The sequence below is a fragment of the Tribolium madens genome, unplaced genomic scaffold, assembly GCF_015345945.1.
Source record: "Tribolium madens isolate multiple individuals breed KSU strain unplaced genomic scaffold, Tmad_KSU_1.1 Scaffold_2;HRSCAF=44;Tcas5.2_LGX, whole genome shotgun sequence".
NCBI classification, from domain to species: domain Eukaryota; kingdom Metazoa; phylum Arthropoda; class Insecta; order Coleoptera; family Tenebrionidae; genus Tribolium; species Tribolium madens.
In genome coordinates, this window is record NW_025400995.1 from 807,186 (window position 1) to 828,148 (window position 20,963).

General features: G+C 36.6%; 1 protein-coding gene across 1 annotated transcript; it reads right to left on the bottom strand.

The window, feature by feature from the left end:
- Positions 1-3,778: 3,778 nt before the first annotated feature.
- Positions 3,779-19,892, bottom strand: LOC123006224. Its single transcript, XM_044400538.1, has 5 exons — positions 19,685-19,892; positions 14,249-14,444; positions 6,523-6,959; positions 5,080-5,895; positions 3,779-5,021 (listed from the first exon to the last, which is right to left on the bottom strand). Exons 1-5 carry the CDS (start codon positions 19,778-19,780, stop codon positions 4,347-4,349), a joined length of 2,220 nt encoding a protein of 739 aa, XP_044256473.1. The 5' UTR covers positions 19,781-19,892; the 3' UTR covers positions 3,779-4,346.
- Positions 19,893-20,963: the final 1,071 nt, after the last annotated feature.

Genomic DNA, 20,963 nt, shown 5'->3' on the forward strand with positions numbered 1-20,963 from the left:
AGGTTTTTTACTAGATTTCGCTAAAACAAACTAAAAAATCAAGCAATTAAGTCTAGAATTACATTATATTTTATCATTTCTTGAGCATTTTAGCCAGGTTTGGTGAAATTTCACCACATCTGGTGATTTTCATGTTAATCTGGTAAAAACTTTTGTAAAAATTCTAATATCTGCTAATTTTTTGAAAATGAAAAAAAAACTGTTTTTCAGTATTTCCCACGTTTTCAAGCAGAAACTTGATTATTTTGTCAATTTTTTTCAAAAAGTCAAAAAACCACCAAATTAGTTGAAAATTGTTTTGTTTGTTTTTTTTAAACAGGATAAAAATGACAATTTATTTTTACCTTTTAGCTGGAAACAGAATTATTTGGCAAAATTTCGTTAAAAACAATACAATAATTCAACAAATTTGACCAAAAACTTCGTTATTTTTGCCTTTTTCAAGTGTTTAAGCACGTTTTTGAGATAAAAACAAAAAAATTCTAAAAATTTTGTTGAAGCAACCAAAAAAATTACAAAATTAAATCGAAATTGATATTATCTTTAGCTTGTTTAGCTCGAATTACTTCGTTTTTGAACCAGAGGCTCACACACTTAAAAATCACAAAAACAATTGATGTTGTTTCACTCGATTTAACTGGTTTATGAGCAAAATAAGACAAAAAAGGCTTTTAAGTGCGTTTTTATACTAAAATCGCAGGTTTTTCACTAAAAAATCAAGAAATTAAGTATAGAATTATATTAAATTTAAGCATTTTCGAGCATTTTAGCACGTTTTTCAGGTAGAAACGCAATTATTTCGGAAAATTGTTGTTTTGACATAGACAGAATTAATCTTTTTTATTCGATTTTATCTCAAAATATTCTCCCGTTAGTACTTGTGATGGTAATAGTTTTCAATAATAATATTCTAGAAATATTTACCCCCCCAACATCGGTATTTACCCACCTTTAATACATTATAGCCCTTGGTTCATAATGAAAAAGTTTATTGACCACTAGGAGAGAAATATCTCGATAAATTAATTATTAAAATTAAAGTCTTAATCAAAGTGATTTATTTTTTTTTATTTTCAGAAATGGTGAAACTTCAACTTAAAAAATCATTCACATTGCTTATATCGACAAATTTAATTATCAATTTTACTAAAACTCAGTTTTGATTAATTTAATACAAAACAAAATTTGAAAAATATTTTTAGAAATATCGGTCTTTTGATTGTTTTAGTGTTTTCTAAGTAATTTTATCCTAGGTATGTAAAAATGTGGCGAATAATCCTTATTTGCGTTTTTTTTTATTTCGACTTGGATCTAATGAGTTTTTTTAGATTTTCCGGAAAATATTAATCCGTCTGAAGGTTCGGGCAGGTGGCTGGTTACAAAGTGATTTGAAATGGTCCTTATCAATGGCTAGGAAATTAAGGTTATAAAATGTGACAATTATGAAAGCGCCTAATATTCGCGCGACATCAACGACTAAATGTCCAAAAGGAGCAGTTTTATCTCATAAACATACTTTACTTGCTCCATTTAAGACACATAATTTTATCGGCGGCAGTACAGATACTGACAATTCACTATTTTAAAATGTTTTCTTAGGCAGAGCTCCAATGAGATAACACTCTGATAAATGCCAGCGCGTTACGTTCTGATTGAATTTTAATTAAATTTCTCGGCACAGATATACTTGTGATAGGCATCCCTACGTTTCGTAACGGCAGTTAGAGTTTTTCTTATTAGCTACGGAGCAAACAATATGCGGTTAGCTCAGATGCACTGTACTTGTCTCCCCTTTTTAAAGAATGCTGACAGGAAATTAATTCTCAAAAATGAAAGCCGTTTGGCAATCATCATTGATAACGCCGCATTCGTCTTATTTCATTTAATAAAGCTGCCGTGGGATGGGTTATCACTCTCATCGTTGGGAAATCGACATTTGATCGCGAGCTAAAGAGGGGAGTTTGCAATTAACAAACACATCATACTTAGGTAACCTCGTCGATGAATAAAGGAAAAACCTATGTCCTATGTCACCCCTCAATATCCAGTTGATGTAACTTCATCGCCTCATTTACATGAAATCATTCAAGTCTAAACAGTGATATTTTTGTTCCGCATTCGGGATTAATTTGCACCTCCAAGGTGTTCACGGTGATTTAAACAGATTCAATAGCGTCGCCCCATTGTAGAGGTCTCAGCCCAAGTCGCAGTATTCCCAGTTTCCAGTTGCATATAATYGTAGGTATGTTGCAGGGAACAACATATTATTATATCCGATTTGGTAGTCGTCGTCTCGGTTCGTTTTGAAAATTTAAAGGAAGTGTGGAATAGTGAGGTAATGGGGTAAGAAACTTATAGTGCCCTTCCCGCAAGAAGTAAGTGGATTCGATGAGAACCGCACTTTCCACTTACGAAGGATAAGCTCTCTAAGAGCGCGAAAAGCTTTATCCAAAGTCAATAGTTAAATGATTTTAAATTCAAATCGAGCCTTGTTTCTATAATCGATCATCTCCGCCTAATTTTATTCCCGGTTATCTCGGTGACATCGTGGCCGGAATCGCAACCCCTCACTCCGCAGCTCCATTATCCCTAATTTTTATTGCCATTTTTATCATTACTGAGATTGCGACGGTGGCGCCGTGGAGTTAATCGGATCACAAGTCGGGCCTTTAAGAACGTGATCAGGAGATGCGGCGAGGATTTGCTGTGTACGCCTGTCTTCATCTTAGTCCCACATATCTCCCGGCCTGCGCCTTGCGCCCCACGGATAGGAGATGGAAATTGAATAAGCCAACTCAGAATGGACGTGACAGTATATTTTTTATCTTTAATTTAGCAGCGAGCTGATAAGTAGCTGCTCCCCGACGGAGCTGGAGAATATGCATTTCGCTAAAGGCGCTCAGGCTGAGATTACGCTCTATATCAGTATTTATTATTCATAACCGAGGCGGAAAGTTGAAATAGTACTATAACGCATGATAAAGGAGTTTTAAATGGTGCCCGTTGAGATCATCCRTTAACCACCAACAAATATAATTGTTATTCCGACTTTGAGTTTTTTCCCTGTATTCATCGTTTCTATAGTAACTTAATAAAGCAGCTACAGCTTTACGGTGAACTCACAAAGCAAAGAACAAGCACAAAACACGACTTCTTAAGCTCACCAATGTCGATACACCTATTCTGTCTTCGGTTGAAGACATTCCAATTATATTTGCTCGCGTTGTATATAAGTACCACCCAAACAAAACTCAAAGAATTCATTTGCGCATAAAATCAGAATTAGTAAATAATGCTTTGTTTGTGTTATTGTTTTATTGCAATACTCCCGTTTTGCGAAACGTTCCGAAAGATTGTCTTATATTTCAAATAAGGATAATGAAGCCAATCCGATTTTCCCAATTAAAAATGCTTCAAGTTAAGTAGTCTGATACCTGTATTATACTAGTACTATTAAGAAAACTTTGATCCGGAGCGGATGTTGCGATAAATACGCTGAAATTCTGAATGTGGGGTGTATTTACGGCTAACGCAAAACGGACAACGCTATCTGAAGACTGTGACATAGATTATCATTGGCTGCCTGTAGTTTCCTGGAGACTTGGAAACTTGCTCGATGACGAGCTTATTGTCACACACCCTACCATTGTCACCTATCTGATCTAATGAATTGAAACATCTGAAAGACATCCAACCTGTTCTGATAGCGTGAAATAGACGATACAACTAACTTAAATTTGGTCTTATGGGACACAAAAACACTTTCAATCATGGGAAAAATTTATTGTATTTTTTATTTACATACATATTTATAATAAAAAAAAACATAAACTGCATAAAGAAACATTACGGAGTATTTATTTTAATACACTGCGTTCACATAGACATGGCCACTGGCTACAACACGACAATTATTAAGATACAGAATGATTATAACATGGCATGTTGTACATGTCTTTATTTATCAACAAAACGAAACATTTTTCTTACAATACAAATGTAATTAACAATCTTTGGTACAATTATTATTACAAATTCAACATATATATATATAATAAAATTTTTAAAAGGGAATTTACCTCGCGCTGAGGTCTAGTATAGTCACATGCATCCTAACAACGTAATACTGGTTGTATAAAAACAAAAGTGGAAACCAACGAYTATTAGGTACGAATATTTTTTTTTATTTTATACCCTCAAGGAGAGCATATTTATTGTCTATGCCAATTCGTCATAACCCCTGTTAAAAATTTTATAGATCACCTACCTATATAACAAAATGAAGGATACCAGTCTAAGTACAGGTCAAAAAATCACACCAGAATATCAATTTGAAAAACAAAGTTTTAATCACGCTCGTTATGATGATATTGTCCCGTGGGTTGATTATCAAAAAGTGACATTTTTAATCTCTTGCACTTGGCCCTTCGATTTTTGAACCAAAACTGAACGTTCTTTGGCTCTAATCGGGGAAATTTTTGACGATAAGGCATACAGTTCAACTCTTCGGTATACTTTAATATCAGATTATGGGAAGGATGAGTGTTGAGTGAAAACCATTGTTCTAATCTTGGTACTTCTGTAACGGGGTCTATAAATGTACGATTGCGTTTTCGCCGCTCATCGGCGGTCAAACCCGACATTCCTAACGTACTGGAACCCGGTGGTGAGGTCGCGGTATGAGATAACCCCGGTATATAATGACTCATGTACATTATGCTATGGCTGAACATCGAGTTTGGCACAAGAGGAAAACCTGCAGCTAATCTTTCAATACCGTCACTGGGAGTACGCGACAATAAGGGAGTATCAACATCTGGAGAGTTGCAATAACGCTGAGTTATCTGTCTACTTGCCGGTGAGTTCATATTGCTCCCTTCGAAATGACTTTTATTGTCATTTTCGGTTTCTAYATCGTCCTCRTCCATATCGGAAAGATTGATTTTATTGTTGTTTATGTGGTCGCCGGGCGAGTGGTAGTTAATCGGCTCTTCTTTCGGTTCTACTTTACACAACTCTCCCTGAAACAAATTACTATAATAATATTGTAAATATTAGTCGAACTATTTATTTACTTACTTGTAAGTTTGGGGGAGGAGGAGGTGTCGACGGGCGGGGACTATTCTCTCTCGAATCGTGTTTCCGAGTTGTTGTGAGCGACAACGGCCCTGTAGGACTAGAAGGTTGAACTTCGTTCATATCTTCATCTTCTAAATCAGATCCTGCGTTTGAAAATTCATCAGAAGTGTGCGAAGCTTGTGGTCCGCGTCGCGACGACAAACTATTTTTCAATCTGTGATCTGCTAATCGTTCTGAGTTTAAATAACCATCAGAAATGAGAAATCCGGTACCATTTGTTGGGCTATGGTTGCTATAGCCGTTTACCGCAAGATGACACGGRAAACCAGGAGTGACATTTCTGATTTCAGCGCGTTTTTGAGCAGCTCTTGCYTTTTTAAACCAGTAGACGACATTATTAACGTCTAGAGGTTTCCGTCCTCTTCTCGACTCAAGACTGTTGAGTTCTTTTACGTACTGTTGGATTTGTTGCCGACTTGGGTGTTGATTTTCGGTGAACCAACGCTGCAATTTGGGGAGTTCTAATTCTGGGTCGAAACTAGTACGCATTCGAGTTTTTTGAGTAGGGAATTGATTGTGAACTGTTTGCATTGCGGGATGTCCAGATTCGGATAATGAGCGTTCGGTGGATTTAGATGTTTGAGGAGGTACTGAATATTGATTTGAGAAAGTACCACCGAATTGACTTCGGCTTGCTGGTGATTGGGGACTGAACTGTGTTGACCACCACTGATCGAATTTTCGTCGTATTTCTTCCGATATTTCCGGTATCGGTGCACAATTTGGTGACGTGCGACAAATTTGCGAAAGTATTATCTGAAAAGTGAAATGTGATATAATTATGAGTTAAATGTAAATTTGAMCAAATCTTTGCATATGGGTTTTTAGGGTGAGATTAGGGTCCTTAACAACAGGCGTTCGAAGCCATGTTTTCCCGGATTTATCTTAGGTTCAGCTACATTCAAATGAAAGGCGCAAGTGTTATGATTTATAAGCCGTCGTTAGTCGTGCGCTTTCTGGCGTTGTACTTATTTTTGAATCAAAATCTCGCTTTGTGGACAAGGATCAAGAGCCACTAAACTGAGTGAATGAGCATTGCATGTCTATAATCCGTCCCTAATAAATAGAACCGGGTTCTAAACACGGCTCACCCCACCGTAAGTGTTTGTTGTATTTTATCAATTGAAGAAGAGAAACGACATTGTTGGCGGGGTGGGGTTTAGATCTACTCTGTGCTGTAGGATGTAGAAGGCTTTTGATCTCATTAATACCATGAAATAATGCTACATAATCTTATTAAAAGCGAGGTTACTGCTATTCTCTGCACCCTTAATACATTCATTCCCGTTTAATTCTTAAGACGCGCGTCTCATAACCGCTTTCCTTCCAAAGCAAAATTCCCGTTTTCGCATAATCAAAACAAGCACGTGTGTATGCACATACCTCGTCGAGTGGACATCCTGATGATATTAGCAAACCATGTGATTGTAGTAACAGGAAACGCAAAAGTTTATCCTTAATATCGGTGAACGCTCCCGGTCTTCCTCTAAACACTTGAATTCTTAGCGTGGCTATCGTTGTTAATTCTCCTAATATGTCACCAACAGTTACGAGAGGATCATCGGATATTTGCTCAAAATTAAGTGCTTTCCAATTTTTGATAACCACGGAACCTTTAGCGGCGGCTGCACTGTCAGCAGAATACCCTAATCGAAGAAGGGCTGCTTGTACAAGACTATGAAACGGGGTTCCAACTGGAATTATGACGTAGCTATCGGTCTCAACCATAGGTCTTCGTCTCCAAGTCCCGTGTTGTAGTGCACGATTCTCGTCCAAGGTGCAAATCGCCTCCACGATGCAATGAACGGGAAGAGACTTGGCTGAAATGCAATAATTAAGAGTTAAAGTTGATATCTTGACAAAGTTGGCAAATGAACCAGTGGCTGTCAGTGTGGCTTGATGAAGAGATAAATAGGTAGTTATTAGAGTAGATGATCAAGGGTGGAATCTTGTTCAGCATAACGAATTTAATGGGAACGTGTAAAGCGGAAAAGTATCCAGTGATAAGAAAGACAGACAGATCAATTGATAGCGGGGTAGAGATGACAGTTAATGTAGCGGTATAGTAAAGATTTCTTCATTTCCTTTTCACCTTAAAAGATGACAAAGTTTGTTCGGTTTTCCTGTGCGCGTTTGAAATGCGTTAACTCTCGCCTCCCGATAACGTACTAAGTTATATCAGTGTGTGTGTGTGTTGTGTGAGTGAGTGATTATCGACTGGGTCAGTTGGTGTAGGATAGTAATAAACCAAGACGAGGGGGTATTAGGCCTGCTAGCCGCCCTACCCTGTCTATGCTAATCTTGTTAGGTTAAGAAGGTTTCTGCATATTACAGAGCTTTAACTGGAGCAACCTAGACCTAGCCGCGCGTCTTAAGGATTAGTTGGCTCGACTTGAGCTTACTTACACGGCTGCCACACAAAGGACAGTGAAAGGTCTTAATTTGTAAGTCGGTGTGTGTTATTTTCATTTTATTAAGGCGATGTTTCGGCCGGTCTTACGATGCAGATGCGGCGAGCGGCGAACACCGAACGACTCAGCTCTAAATCTCAGGGATCCGGCTGCAGGATCCGGCCCGGACCTAATCCTGTCGGCTTACCGCGCTGTGTATAGTCCACTAGTCGCTAATCCCACCGGCTCTAATCCAGGCGGGCTGACCAGCGTCTTAACTGGGGTTCATATTGCCTTCCGGTCCTTTGTTCTAGTCTGGCTGATCAATAATGCAACCTTATAAATAATAAGGCCAACTCTAATAACTATGTTATGGAACGTCGTGACTTCGCTCCTCTTGGATTTAGCCAACTTGTCTAATTGCATTTTAGCCTTTTCTAAAAATTTTCAAGAAAAACGTCGCGACATATAGTTTCAGCACCGGTGCTTGCGCTCTTGTCGCGAAGTTTAGCCAAGTTACCGCRACCGCAATCAGGATTATGTCAACAAGTATTCACTCACTCACTCGCTGTGAACTAGAGAATCGACTAGTCTATTGTTCAGATAAGCACATTTTTACGTGATATTCCTTTCGAGCACGAGTACGAGCATCAGGATTTTGCTCGACCACTCATTACAGATTACGAAAAATCTTCTTCTACCTAATGCCTTTACAAAGCGGACTTGTTTCGGATTGATGTTTCTTACTGTTTACTTTAATCCGCTGTAGTCTCTTTGTCCAAGTTGACTTTTTTACATAGCTAGCCCGGAATTATGTACCTAATGTGCTCCCAACGTCCGTCGACACGTCCGGAATATCCGCGCGTCCTCGAAGCCAAAGCGTCTTACACAACAGCTTATTTCTATCCATTTTCTTATTAGCTTAAGTCTTGTTAGTCTAAAGTTTTAATTCGCGCAACTTGTAAAGAGTCGACAGTGGGAGGAGGCGCGAAAGGGCTGTAAACTTCAGTTTAGAGAGTGCGAAGGGTCTTCGAACCCGCAATACTGTTTACAATAAGTCCTCTGCCCTGCTCTGCTAGCGCGCTAATACGATTTCATGCTGGATTTGCGATACGGATTTAAAGGAGCCACTTGGATTGCGAAACATCTTCGAAGTAGTCACACACTGTTTTATACGTCAATACGGACAAATCATCCAACTCTTTAATTACCAACAGGTGGCACACTAAACTACTACTCCCAAAGCTGATGCCACATATTATCAACTCCTTTTATTGATTGCATTTCCGCCTCCTGTCGCGATACAGGTGCAAAAATTTGGCCAAACCATAATCGCAAATAAACCGAAGTTAAACTCATAGATATACACGACGTCTCATCAGTCAACACAACCGCAAAAATAACGTAACAAAAATTGATAACAACTTTCCACAAAAATTATGTCCGGAATCAAATCAAATTCAGCAGGGGCGGACTGGCAAATTTTTATATGGGGTGCCAAGTTGAAATGAATGAAATAAAAATATGTATTAAAACTAGGTACTTGTCACTTAATGTAGTAATTTTTTTTGAAGGAGTTTGTTTCCTCTATTGAGATTATAACGTCAAGTTTTCTTTTCGTTTCTGTGCACCAAATTTACATTTATATTTAGATTTTTCCATTATTTATGCCTACTATAAGTTAAAAAAAAATTAAATTAAATTATGTAAAATTGTGTGGCATAATTTTATTCACTACAATGAGAATAGATAGTACAGTATTTATTAACCCACCTCAAAAAATAGACAAATTACAACTTTCAAAAATCGGTAATCCTGGAAATATTTTTGTTACAGTTTATCCGATTATTATTTGAGTTTAAACTAAACTCTACACTGCGCTGCAAAATCAGAATTCATAAATTTTGAGCGTACCATCGCTGTCATTGCTCTCATATTTAATGTCAATTTCATTAGATCCAAAGGAACATATTTGTTTATTTCTTGATGATTATAAAAGCTGTAATTTTTTTACTTCTTGATAAGTTGAATTAATAAATACTGTGCTATCTATGCTCATTTGTAGAGGAGTATTCGTGATTAAAATTGTGACACGAATTTTTGAATCACTTTGTATAAACCCGCGCGGAATTCTTCTTACATGCGTATAAGACCTTATCTAAAATCATTGAAATTATAGAAATGATATTTTTATTTGTTATGATGATTCCTTCAAACTAAACACTTAGCTTCTACGAAAAACGCGTTTATCGCGTTTTTTTATATCAAATTATAATCAAATTTAAAATTCAATTCAATTCAAATTTAAAATGACTGATCTTATTTTAATGAGCTCTTGCCATAATAAATTAATAAATATACCGCACACAAATATTTAGTTTGAAATAAGAACCTACCATAATTGGGGTGGTGCAGCATATCTCGAGCTAGAAATTGAAATTTGGTATGTGAGTTACTTGTAAGAAGGGGACGCAGTACGAAACAATTGGTAAAAATCGGGCGCACCGTTCGGCCGCAAAAAAATACAATAAATTCATGGGGATACAAATTATTTAGAATCATGAAATATACCTTATTAAACAGTAAAATGTGATAAAACAATGATAATAATGGGTACCGAACTAAAAAAAACTGCACCTCACTAACGCAATTTTTTTCCAAATAAGTAGGATAATGAAAGTCGTCTGATCTTCACACCAGATTTTTTCTTTAAATATTTTTTTTGGTCCCTGTATAGCTGTTAGGAGTGTGTTTTATTAATAATGACAACGCAACTTCTCCGCCTATTGCAGCTGTTACATAAATGACAGGTTGCGTATAATATGAAAGACAAGAATAAAGAATAAAAAGGTATAGAGGGTTAGTGTTAAAAGCAAGATAAAAAATAAAAAAAATAATTTTGTAACATTTGTTTTGTGATTAGTTTAATTTAAAATTCCGTATTGTTTGGCTTATTGGAGAGGTCTGACGTTTGAAACGTGATCTTTTAGGATAAAAGATTTGTGGTTGGCTTTTGAGTTTCTTACATACCGGCATTTAATTTTAAGAAAGCCATTGAAAAATGATGAGAAACAAAAGAAAATTAGTGATGTTAATCGGATTTTTGGTAAAAGCCATAGAAATTAATAATCAGGTTAGCAATGGAGCAAAAATAAAACGAGGCTCGTCGTTAATTAATTACTTCTTTGATCGTTTATTGGTTACTTAGAAAATATGGTGGGAAACCTATCAAAATATTCTTATAATGAATATATCATTTCGAAAGCGGATGTGCGCTATCACAGTGTCGGTAATCCGCCCGCGCTCCCCGCCGGACGTTTATCTGCTTCCGCTGTTGATCCCCTTCAATCCAGTCGGTGTTCGAGTTGAATATCCATCCTGGTTTTAGTTTGAGTGGAGCGAATGGAACGTTCACGGATTGCATACTGCACATGCACGGTCCTAATCCGACTGCGTGCTTATCTCCTCGAATCACTCATCTGTCTCCTTTCGGTCCCCAGTCTGGCGATCGCTTTCGTAAGGATTAATCCTCGCCTAGCCGATAATCCCCAAACTCGGACACGTGCACTCCGCACCCCCSTTCATGTGATTGTTGCAACACCAAGGATTAATTATTTCGTTTCGATGTATTGAATGCCAACTGGCAGATTTAGACTCCAAAGGACGATGGAGATCACCTTGGCGACACCTAAGCCTGGATCAGACGGACCGCTAATCCGCCGATATGTTGAGGCTGCACGCCAGACTTGCCCACTATGAATACAACTATAAACCTGTTCAGTTCGCCCGTCTAATCCCAATAATATACGGATTAATTCAACTACGGATTAAGTTTAGCCATTGGTGCGTGTTATCGTCATTCTACAGAAATGCACTACTTTCGGAATCTGTCCCACATGCTTCCACGCTTTTTAAAAAATATTTAGCAAAAACATTGACTGTTTCTTATACAGACTTCTTAAAATCCAAAAACCAACGATACACTTCTTTCACGATCACGGCATTGCTCCTTTCCAAGAACAACAATATCGCAACAATAGCAATCTTTTCTTACAATTATTAGACTCCTTTAACGGTAACAAATAAATTAATACGATATCTCCTTGGAAAAAACACTATATTCTTTACAAAATAGCAAGAAAAACAATAGTACATTGAATGGTTTACCCAGGTCCGTGCTAAGGTGAAAATTTGAAACTGCCGCCCCTAAACTTAATACAGTAGAACCCTTCTATAACGACAACTCAAGGAGCCAACGTATTTATTCGTTATATCGTTATAAATGCGAATATTGAAGAAGTTTAAAACAATATTTAAGAAAAAAAATCTGTAATTTTTATTTGTCGAATTAAGCATTTTTATCTATCTATATTGTACTATTTGTTCTTGTTTTTTAAAATTGTTGCCAATGTAGAACTCTGTAAATTTTTCTCTTATCAGATTACAGCTTGTTTTTTACCACTTTCGAACTCTTTTATTATTGATATTTTTTCTTTGATAGAAAATGATTTTCTTTTCGAGGACAGGACGACATATTGATACAGAAAGACGAAGTGTTCTCTGCTTGAAAAGTTCAAGACTGAGAAAGTGAGAAAAATAAGACCATTAACACGCAAAAACAACATTTCCAAAGAAATTCTAGTACTCAATTCGTAARAGAGACTGGCAGGATTTTTATTTCTTCTAGGAACTCTRGTTATAACCGATCTGTTTTTCTCAAAATTTTTCGRTTTTWCCGATCTTAGACAAAATAAAAGTTTTGCTATATACACCTCGATTCCAGAAAAATACTCGCTGTAGAGGGAGAATTTTACATAAAGTAGTATACAAAACGGCAAGGAACCAGACAATTTACTCGTTATAGACGATTTTTCGTTATAGAGGAGTTCCACACTAATTTCTATTAACCACTTTACGAAAAAAAAAATTAATGTATCGTAAAGTACAATTAAAATGGACCGTTTATCAAAAATAAAATTTTTTGAAAATCCTTTGTTTTCGAGTTTTCCAAAAAAAAAAAATATAATGGCAACCTACTGTTACACATTTTTTTAATTAAAGACTATGATCTAAAAATAAATTCTAATTAAATAAAAAAAAATTACGAAAAAACCGCTTGGTTCCGTAGTTGCTATTCACCTTTCTGACCCCTAGCAGAAAATAATGTAAAATGTTTAATACGTAACTAAAAAAATATACAGTATGTCCCGATTAAGTTTACAAGAAGAAAAAAAAAAGATTTTGGTTTATGTCAAAACTGCAAATGAAAAACATTTTTTGTTTTATCTGAAACGAGCAAATCTGTAATTAAAACTTTATCATTTTAATTAAGTAGGAAGAAAAGTTAATTTTTCTCCTAATTTTGGACTTAATTTTTCTCTGCTGTTTGAATCTCATCACATTGGCGGTTTTATTGTCACTTTGACAATTAATTAATTAACTGAATAATGATGGTTGTTATTAAAAATAACTTTGTGTTTTTTTTGAGTTGCTGTTTATTAAAATTATGTTTTTCACAAACATTTTTGTTATTTAACTTTTGTCAAAGTGACATCATTGTCAAAAAAGTAAAACCGTCAATGTGATGGGATATAAACGAAGAGAAAAATTATTACAAGTCCAAAATCGAACTGTTCTTTCTATTGAGTCAGAATAATGAAGTTTTAATTACATTACAGATTTGCTAGTTTTAGGTGAAGTAAAAAATGTTTTTCCTTTGCAGTTTTGGCGTAGTCATAGATAAAAAAAATTTGTAAATTCATTCCGGGGACAGGTATATTTTTTTGAAAACGGCTTAAAAATGCCGCCCTTCGGGAAAATCGCCTTTGTGAATTCCACAACGGTGAACAACACGGACTACTGTTAATTTACAATTGCCAATATTGATATTTTGTCATTTGATATAAAACTAATTCTGTGTCAATATAATATTTAAATCGTCTAAGGTCTTGAATGTGCCAAAATGTGCCACACGTCATGTGGGCAAAAATTCATTCACGTGAGGATAACCACCTGTTGGTGTAAAGTGGGGAGAACTTACTGAACTTTATTGATTCCCGGGCTCATCGATATAAATAAATATTTTGCCATGATTATTTTCTATGTAATAAGCGATTAAAATTAGAGTCGGACTCAATTATATACCGAATTTTTAGCTAAGTAAAAAATATTTTTATACAGTGTGATTTACTAAGATTTCCGCTCAATTGAATTTTTATAAAGTGGGTATGTGTAGTTGTGTTTTTTGTAGGTAGATGTAAAGGCATTAGTAATAAATTTGAGTGTTATGTTTTCAATTTTTCTTTTATATTTGATCCCTCGTGAATGTTAATCCTGCGCGGGCTTAATCCCCTACTTCCCGTCTCGAGGCAGGAGGAGGCCAGAGTCCCTCTAATCCCAGCTTCCTCTAATTCCCTACCTTCAGCTTAATCCAGCTTTAACTGGCCTACCATTGCTAGTCGGCTCGCTACTATCCCGTCGATGTGTCTGTATATGGCATATGGGCAGACTGCATACCTGATCCGACCGCTGAATGTTTTTGGGTTGGGGTGTACCGGGCTGCAGCCGTTTCATCAATCATGAGCAGATAATCTGCTTAACGCCGCACAATCCGCTTCAATCCGACCGACGAGCGAGGGCGAGAGCGAGGGGCGGCGGCCGGCGGCCGGTAACCTCACCGGTAACCTCACTGGGCCGCGGCCGATAGAGTTAACTCTTACCTGTGGAGGTTTTCGCCGCGTCGAACTCCTCTTTCACGGACGGAGGAGACACGGTGCTCTCCAACGGGGGTGTCCGCGGCGGCGGGGGAGTAGCAGCGCGTTCGGCCGACTCTCGACTCGAACGGCCGGTGGCGGCCGGCGTCGTGGTCGGAGGAGATGGTGTTTTGCATGTCCTCGTCAACGCTAACGCCTGGCTCTAGAACAAATAAATCAAACGATTAACTCTTCCATGAACAAATCTGGACGGTTGACTAGACTATTGCGACCGAGTTTAATCTGGGTTAAGTGGGGTCAAAAAGCATTGAATTCCTGAACGTTATATTTGTCAGACGTTCGACAAGCCACCACTGTACTGAAACGAGGGGCCCTCGATAACCCTATCGCTCGCTGTGTATTCTTCTCCCCTACCTAATGCACTTTCTCTACAAAACAGCCGGCTCAGATATAAGAAGATCTAACTAAATCTGCATGACTCATAATTCCCTTAATCCGCATATAACAAGCATTTGTGTGCCGTTTTTTAAGCCCCAGTCTCAGTCTTCAGAATTAAATAAGCTCATGAACTTCCACCGCTTCATCATTACTTGCACAAATAAATCTCCCCGGAACTTATAATCCATGCTAATTTAAAAACAAAAACCTCGTCTTCTTATATATATTCTCCCTACCATAAAAATCAAAGTAAGATCAGAAAATGTCCACTAGTGTCCCCCGAATTTAGTAGTCATGAACACGACTCTCACAAATAACCAACCCAGTCAGAGATGATACAAAACAACTCTACCTCACACGTTCATGAAAAAAAACCGCGACACCACACTGATTATCGGCATATCCTTGCCAAGGTCAGAAGGAATAGAGCAAAGCATCATCGTACATTTTCCCTCTATCAAAGCAGACATGCTTCACTGGATTTGGGTCAGGACTACGCGAAGTGTCTGGATATTGACCTTTTCTGCAAACTGCAAATTGAAAGAATTTTTTTGTCGATATAACGTTACTCCGCTAAAGAAAAATGAAACAATATCATAGAAATAATCCGTCTGTGAAGGTATGAGGAATGTTAAAAAGTGTCAAGGTAATTGTCCGTAAATCGATTCGGTTTTGGGAGTTGATAAGTTGAGTGAGGGCTGCGAGCGTGAGAATCGTATCGGGTAGCCGCGAAAAATCAGATTGCAGACGTAAGGAATCTGGTTCATTTTTGGTACAAGAGTGAGTGACAGGACGGCTATAGCTTAACTTCTACGAAACAGTGCGCAAAAAGTGCCAGCAGTTGTGTAAGTATGCAGGGCCAGAATAGGAGCATCGACCTGGCGGAGTATCGCCATCGCCGCTGCCGAAACTGCACAGGGTTATATATTGCCGATGGTGATGGTACTCTCTCAATGTTTCGATCCCATTATGGTGCACCCTGCACTCTTCCCTACCTCCACTGACCATCAAACCACCATCCATTCATTCATCACACTTTAATAAATACTCCCTTAAATGAGCTACCGCCATATGCAACTTAATATAATGTGACAGGAAAAAAATAATCACTWGTTAAAAGAATATCAARTTAATCGTCGATATTTACGCACAAAGTTAGTTTCCTTGCTGCTCATATTACAGGGCAATGGTTAATGATTATAATTGTAAAATTTTTATATGTATGGTAATTTTAATGTAATTTAAAATGACGCAATGGAATTGATATGAAAAATCTCTTTGAATAAATAAATGTATTGACGCTTCAACATCCAACAATACGACAATAAGTAAAGCATAATTTAAATATTTTGTAAATTATTAGAAGAATCAGTATAGACTGTATTTCACTTTAGTTGAACTTGTTACTTCTTTAAATACATTACAAGTAAATAAATATACAAAGTGCTTTTAAGGTTGGATAATTTGTTTTATTAAAAAACTTTCCGTATAATGCAAAAAAATCAATTGATTAAGTTTGGTTACTTGGAGCATCGTTTTGAACAATCTGGGACGACTTTTAAGAGGAAAAATTGAACATTTTATTCATCCCCATTTCATGGTGTTGAAGACCCTGGCCGACTGACGTTAAAATATGTAGGGGAGACGAAATAATTACAACTGTCAGTTCACTTCAGTCACGTGGAACAATGCAATTGTAAAAAAATAAACTCCATTTCTGAAGTTATTGGTTCGCAATCAACTTATTTTTATCAGGAAATAACAGATTTTTGTTTAATTTGGCATTGCGTTAATTTTTTCATTAATAACTATTATTTACCTTTTGTTAATTTGATTTTTATTCAAAACTTAGTTTAATAATAAGACTACCCAAAAAAAATTCAAACACTATTTCATTCTTATTTTTGATTTTTTTTAAGACAAGCTTAGTCAGTAATTATCAGACAGAGCAGTGGTGTACTGAGCAGAGTTCCGTGGGTTCTTTTTTTATATTAGCTGTTAAAATTAGTTTCTGATGACTAAAGAATTATTATGTCTTTCCTCAAACGTAACGTTAAATTTTGAGTGTTCGTTAATAATTTTTTTTAATTATGAATCCATCAAAAGAAAGATCGATCATTTCTCTTTTAAATGCCAAAACACGATTTCATAATAGTTCAAAATTGCAGAGTTAGATAGAGGAAGGCTCAAATTCAGAAATTTTCTTAAAGTTCAAAAAATGGCTGGACTTTGATACACAGAATAACTCGGAAAATCCAAAAACTCAATAAAAAACACAGCTTTCTATTTAATTTAACCCACTTCCGATTAACTGGAAATACAAATTTTTAGACAAATATCATTATCAGAACTTCCAATACTTCTAATGTGTTTTTTTATTATTATGTCTTTTTATATCATTTTACAAGTTATTATTCTTACATATTTTTTTGAATAATATTATAAAAATAATTATTAATTTTATCTTATGCTAAAAATAAATTCATTAAACAGTGGAAATGTCATTTTGTTTAAAAGTAATTTGAACGAAAATTGGGAATTTTATTAATGAGATTCCAGATTATTCTAAAATATAGTAACCGTGGCACAAATAATTCTAATCCTATGGTTTTGAAATAATGCAATTTGGTAATATTGACAGTTGGGTAATGATTTTGTGGTTCCATTAAACATTATCCTTAAATATGATGAATTCAGGCTGATTATAATTAGAAAATGTGTTTAGGATGAATGAATGAAATTGTGTCGGGTTGTTCAAAAAGCGATAATTATGTTTATATAAAAAGTGAAATAGATTTGGTTGCTTTTCAAAACATCTTCCGAAAACTGACCCAAGAGTGTTATCAGTTGGAAGATGACAGCTTGAGCAAAAAGTCGGCAAAGCAAGTGTAAAGATGCCGGAACGTCAGACTAACACCTGACATTGTGTTTTATTGTCAACAACTCCATGTATCAGTGGTAATTAATGCGGTCTACGTACCAAATAATTAACTACGTATAACCAGTTTAAAGGGAAATAAATAAAAGGCAATTGATACGGTAGTCCTGTTTTAAAATATAATTTTGTGGAATGACCGGTACAGAAGGACCGGTGCAACCTTTCATGTGTAACGCCCGGAAGGACATAATGTTTTTACCTGTGTTTCCCACCTGTAGCACCCTATTCAAACCACCCTCGCTTTCATGATACTAATAAAACGGTTTACTTGCGGGGAACAAATGTATTATTTATTTATGACGAATTCGTGTGCAACTCGGCACCAAAGATATTTTATTTCATTATCTTATCACAACTGGATTTAGTTATTAATATGAGCAGCTGCAAACGAATTCGTCTTAGTCGTGTTTGGGTAGGTTTCCGGACTAATACTGTTGTTTTGTTTTAATAATTATTGACTATAAATCGGTTAAAAGCTTATTAAATTCCCATTGTACGTTTATTACCATGCTAATCAATATCGTGCAAGCGATTAGGCCCTTAAAAATAATTTTTATCTCTCAGTTAATATTTACCAAATCACGGTTCGGTATATTGGATGACAAACAGAGAAAGGATTTATTTATCGAATAAATAGTTGTTTAAAGGCGGCTACGGTTACTATTTTGTTTTGAGTCAAAAGGCAGTTTTAAAATCAAAAGCGGCCCCGATTGAAGCTTTAAAGTTTCAAGGTGAGCTGTAATCCCTGTTACTGGTCAACCCGGATTAAGGTGCTCTAGGAGGAAACTTATCGTCCCTTAAAACGGAAGGGATGTAATAAAACCGGAAAAGTTTACTATTGTAAAATTTACAAGCAGCAATTGTGAGAGATAAGAGCAAATTTTCTTTGGAAACTGGTCGTAAAGTACTTTTAAATTGTAGGAGACGGCGACTTATTAGTCCAATACTCTACAAGTTTACAAGATTAGGAAAGGAAAACGATTAGTATAAACCTATTAGTCATAAAGTTAATGCTTTATTTAATGACAACCTTATGGGTTGGGGTCTCTCTCAGGTACCTGATTCAGGTAAAATTCACAATGGGAATTCTCTATTATAACAGCAAAACAAAACGTTTTTTAAGTCGGCGCCTGAAAGAATTCTAATATAAATCACAGTTTTATTAATCCCTTGTAAAAACTCAATGTCAAACAAGCAAATTTCTTCTAATATCAAATTTTGTTGGTACATATTATCTCGTGATAAATATCCCTACGAGCTTTTGATTTACAATCTAATAAAACATTTAAAAACAAACTGATAATAACGTGTATAATCATTACAAAAAACCTTGTTACGTATCTCCACCGAGCAATTAAAATCTCATCGAAATTTTGCATATTTGTTATTGAAAATCGGCTTTGACAAAAATAAGGTGTGCGTTAATGTTGCGGTAATTAAAAATAAATGAGCAATAATATCTTCACAAATTATACAATATGCAGGTCATACAATGTAATGTATAAATAACTGGCAATGACGTCTTAATTATGCTTACTATAAGTTGTTTGCAATTACCACCTAATTAAAATCAAAGTAAAAACAATTAGCGATACTTATTGAACTTGAGTAATTTTTTTATGGATCGATTTAATAAATAAATAAAATAGTAGAAAATGTGAATTATTCGTTGGGATATTTGAAAATAAAAATGTGAATGAATTTGAATGAGGAGAGCCATCAATTTCATCGATTCCCGATCCGTACTTTTATCCATCGCGGCTAATCCCGGATTTGTGAAATCCGGGATTGACAGGATATTCCGGGAAACAGATCGAATCGGGCCGATGCTTTAATGATTATTCAGCAGTGGACGGGTACTACGGGTAGATTATCAAGTTTTGCGAATATTTCAATGGCAATTGTGTCCAATTCGAGTGGGGCTTAACGACGTTAATAAATAATTTTCGTTTCATGTGCGTGTAAAGAATTTCCTAATTAAGTAGCTGTAAAGGCGTATTTAGCTCCGTCGTGATTACCGCTAATTAATAATTAAGAATGATCGCGGGTGGGGCGGGTAATTGTACCTGAGTGGCAACGTCTGAGAGCGGAGCACCCTTGGTGTTGGCGGCGACCCAGGCTTCAGCGAAAGTCTCCATAGCACTCTGAAAGTCCATCGTCATAGGTTCGAATTTTCGGTAAACCGTATACCGAAATTAGAGCAACATGACGGCAACGTGAACCGGCAACGTGACTGAGCGCTCAGAGCCGGCAGCGACACGGCAACCACACGACGTGAACGTCCGGCAACGACTGACTGAAGTTGCTCCCGAGTCGGGAGTTGCGAGTTGCGAGTTGCGACTCGGCGGCGGTGCAAACTCCCAAGATCGGGGTAGATCGCGCCACCCCTTGCATGCGCTCACCGCGCAAACACGCTTTATGCTTTTAAAAAACGATCAACTGCACACTTTTTCTTAATGAATATGGCCGGCCCACTAGCCAACCAGATCAGTACGTCTCAATCTTCGATATTCGACAATCACTCACTCACTCATCGGATCGAATATGGACGCGAGTCCGAAACCGAAATTCGGACTTTGGCCGGCCCGTGGCGCGTTATCGACTTGGACGCGTTTTCTTCGCTTTTTCCGACAATTAACGGCGGTTTCTTGAAAAGTTTTAACTAGTCAAGCGCCTGCGCTTAAGAGGACAGAGGAGCGTCGAGACGCTCAAATGAATAGATCTGTAGGCGGAGTTCCAGCGTCGGAATAGGCGGATCTGAACAGAGGTATGTCCCACCCGCAACAAAGGGTTCAAGCAAATTATTCATCCCTACAGATTTTCGCATAAAATAAAATAAACGGCTGAAATGTGATGCACACGACGGGTCCCACATGCGTCGGAACATTCTGCAACGACGCGACTACGTCTTTTTCGAACGTTATGGTTTTTCTATGATAATTTTATAACTTCACTCTTGTATAGATACAATCGTGCCAATTTTATCTAATCACAATTTACATATGCCACGAACATGGACTGAATATTGAAAAATTGATAACCACTCGTATGTATATTTCCAAAATCACTCCTGCAAATCCCCAAACCACAAACAATCTTTTCCAATAAAGCCACTCACAAGAAAAATATTGCGACAAGCAAATGCTGACCTAAAACCTTAACCTCTCTTTTATATTTCATTTTAAAAACAAATATAATTTCAATTTTAATGAACCACGTATGTAAGTCAAATTTTATCGCAACCCCTTAAAACCTCCTAAAACACCTAAAATATGAGTTAATTACACAGTCTGACCTAGGAATAGTGCCTATTTACCCAAAGGGTTAAAATTTAATTTACCAAAA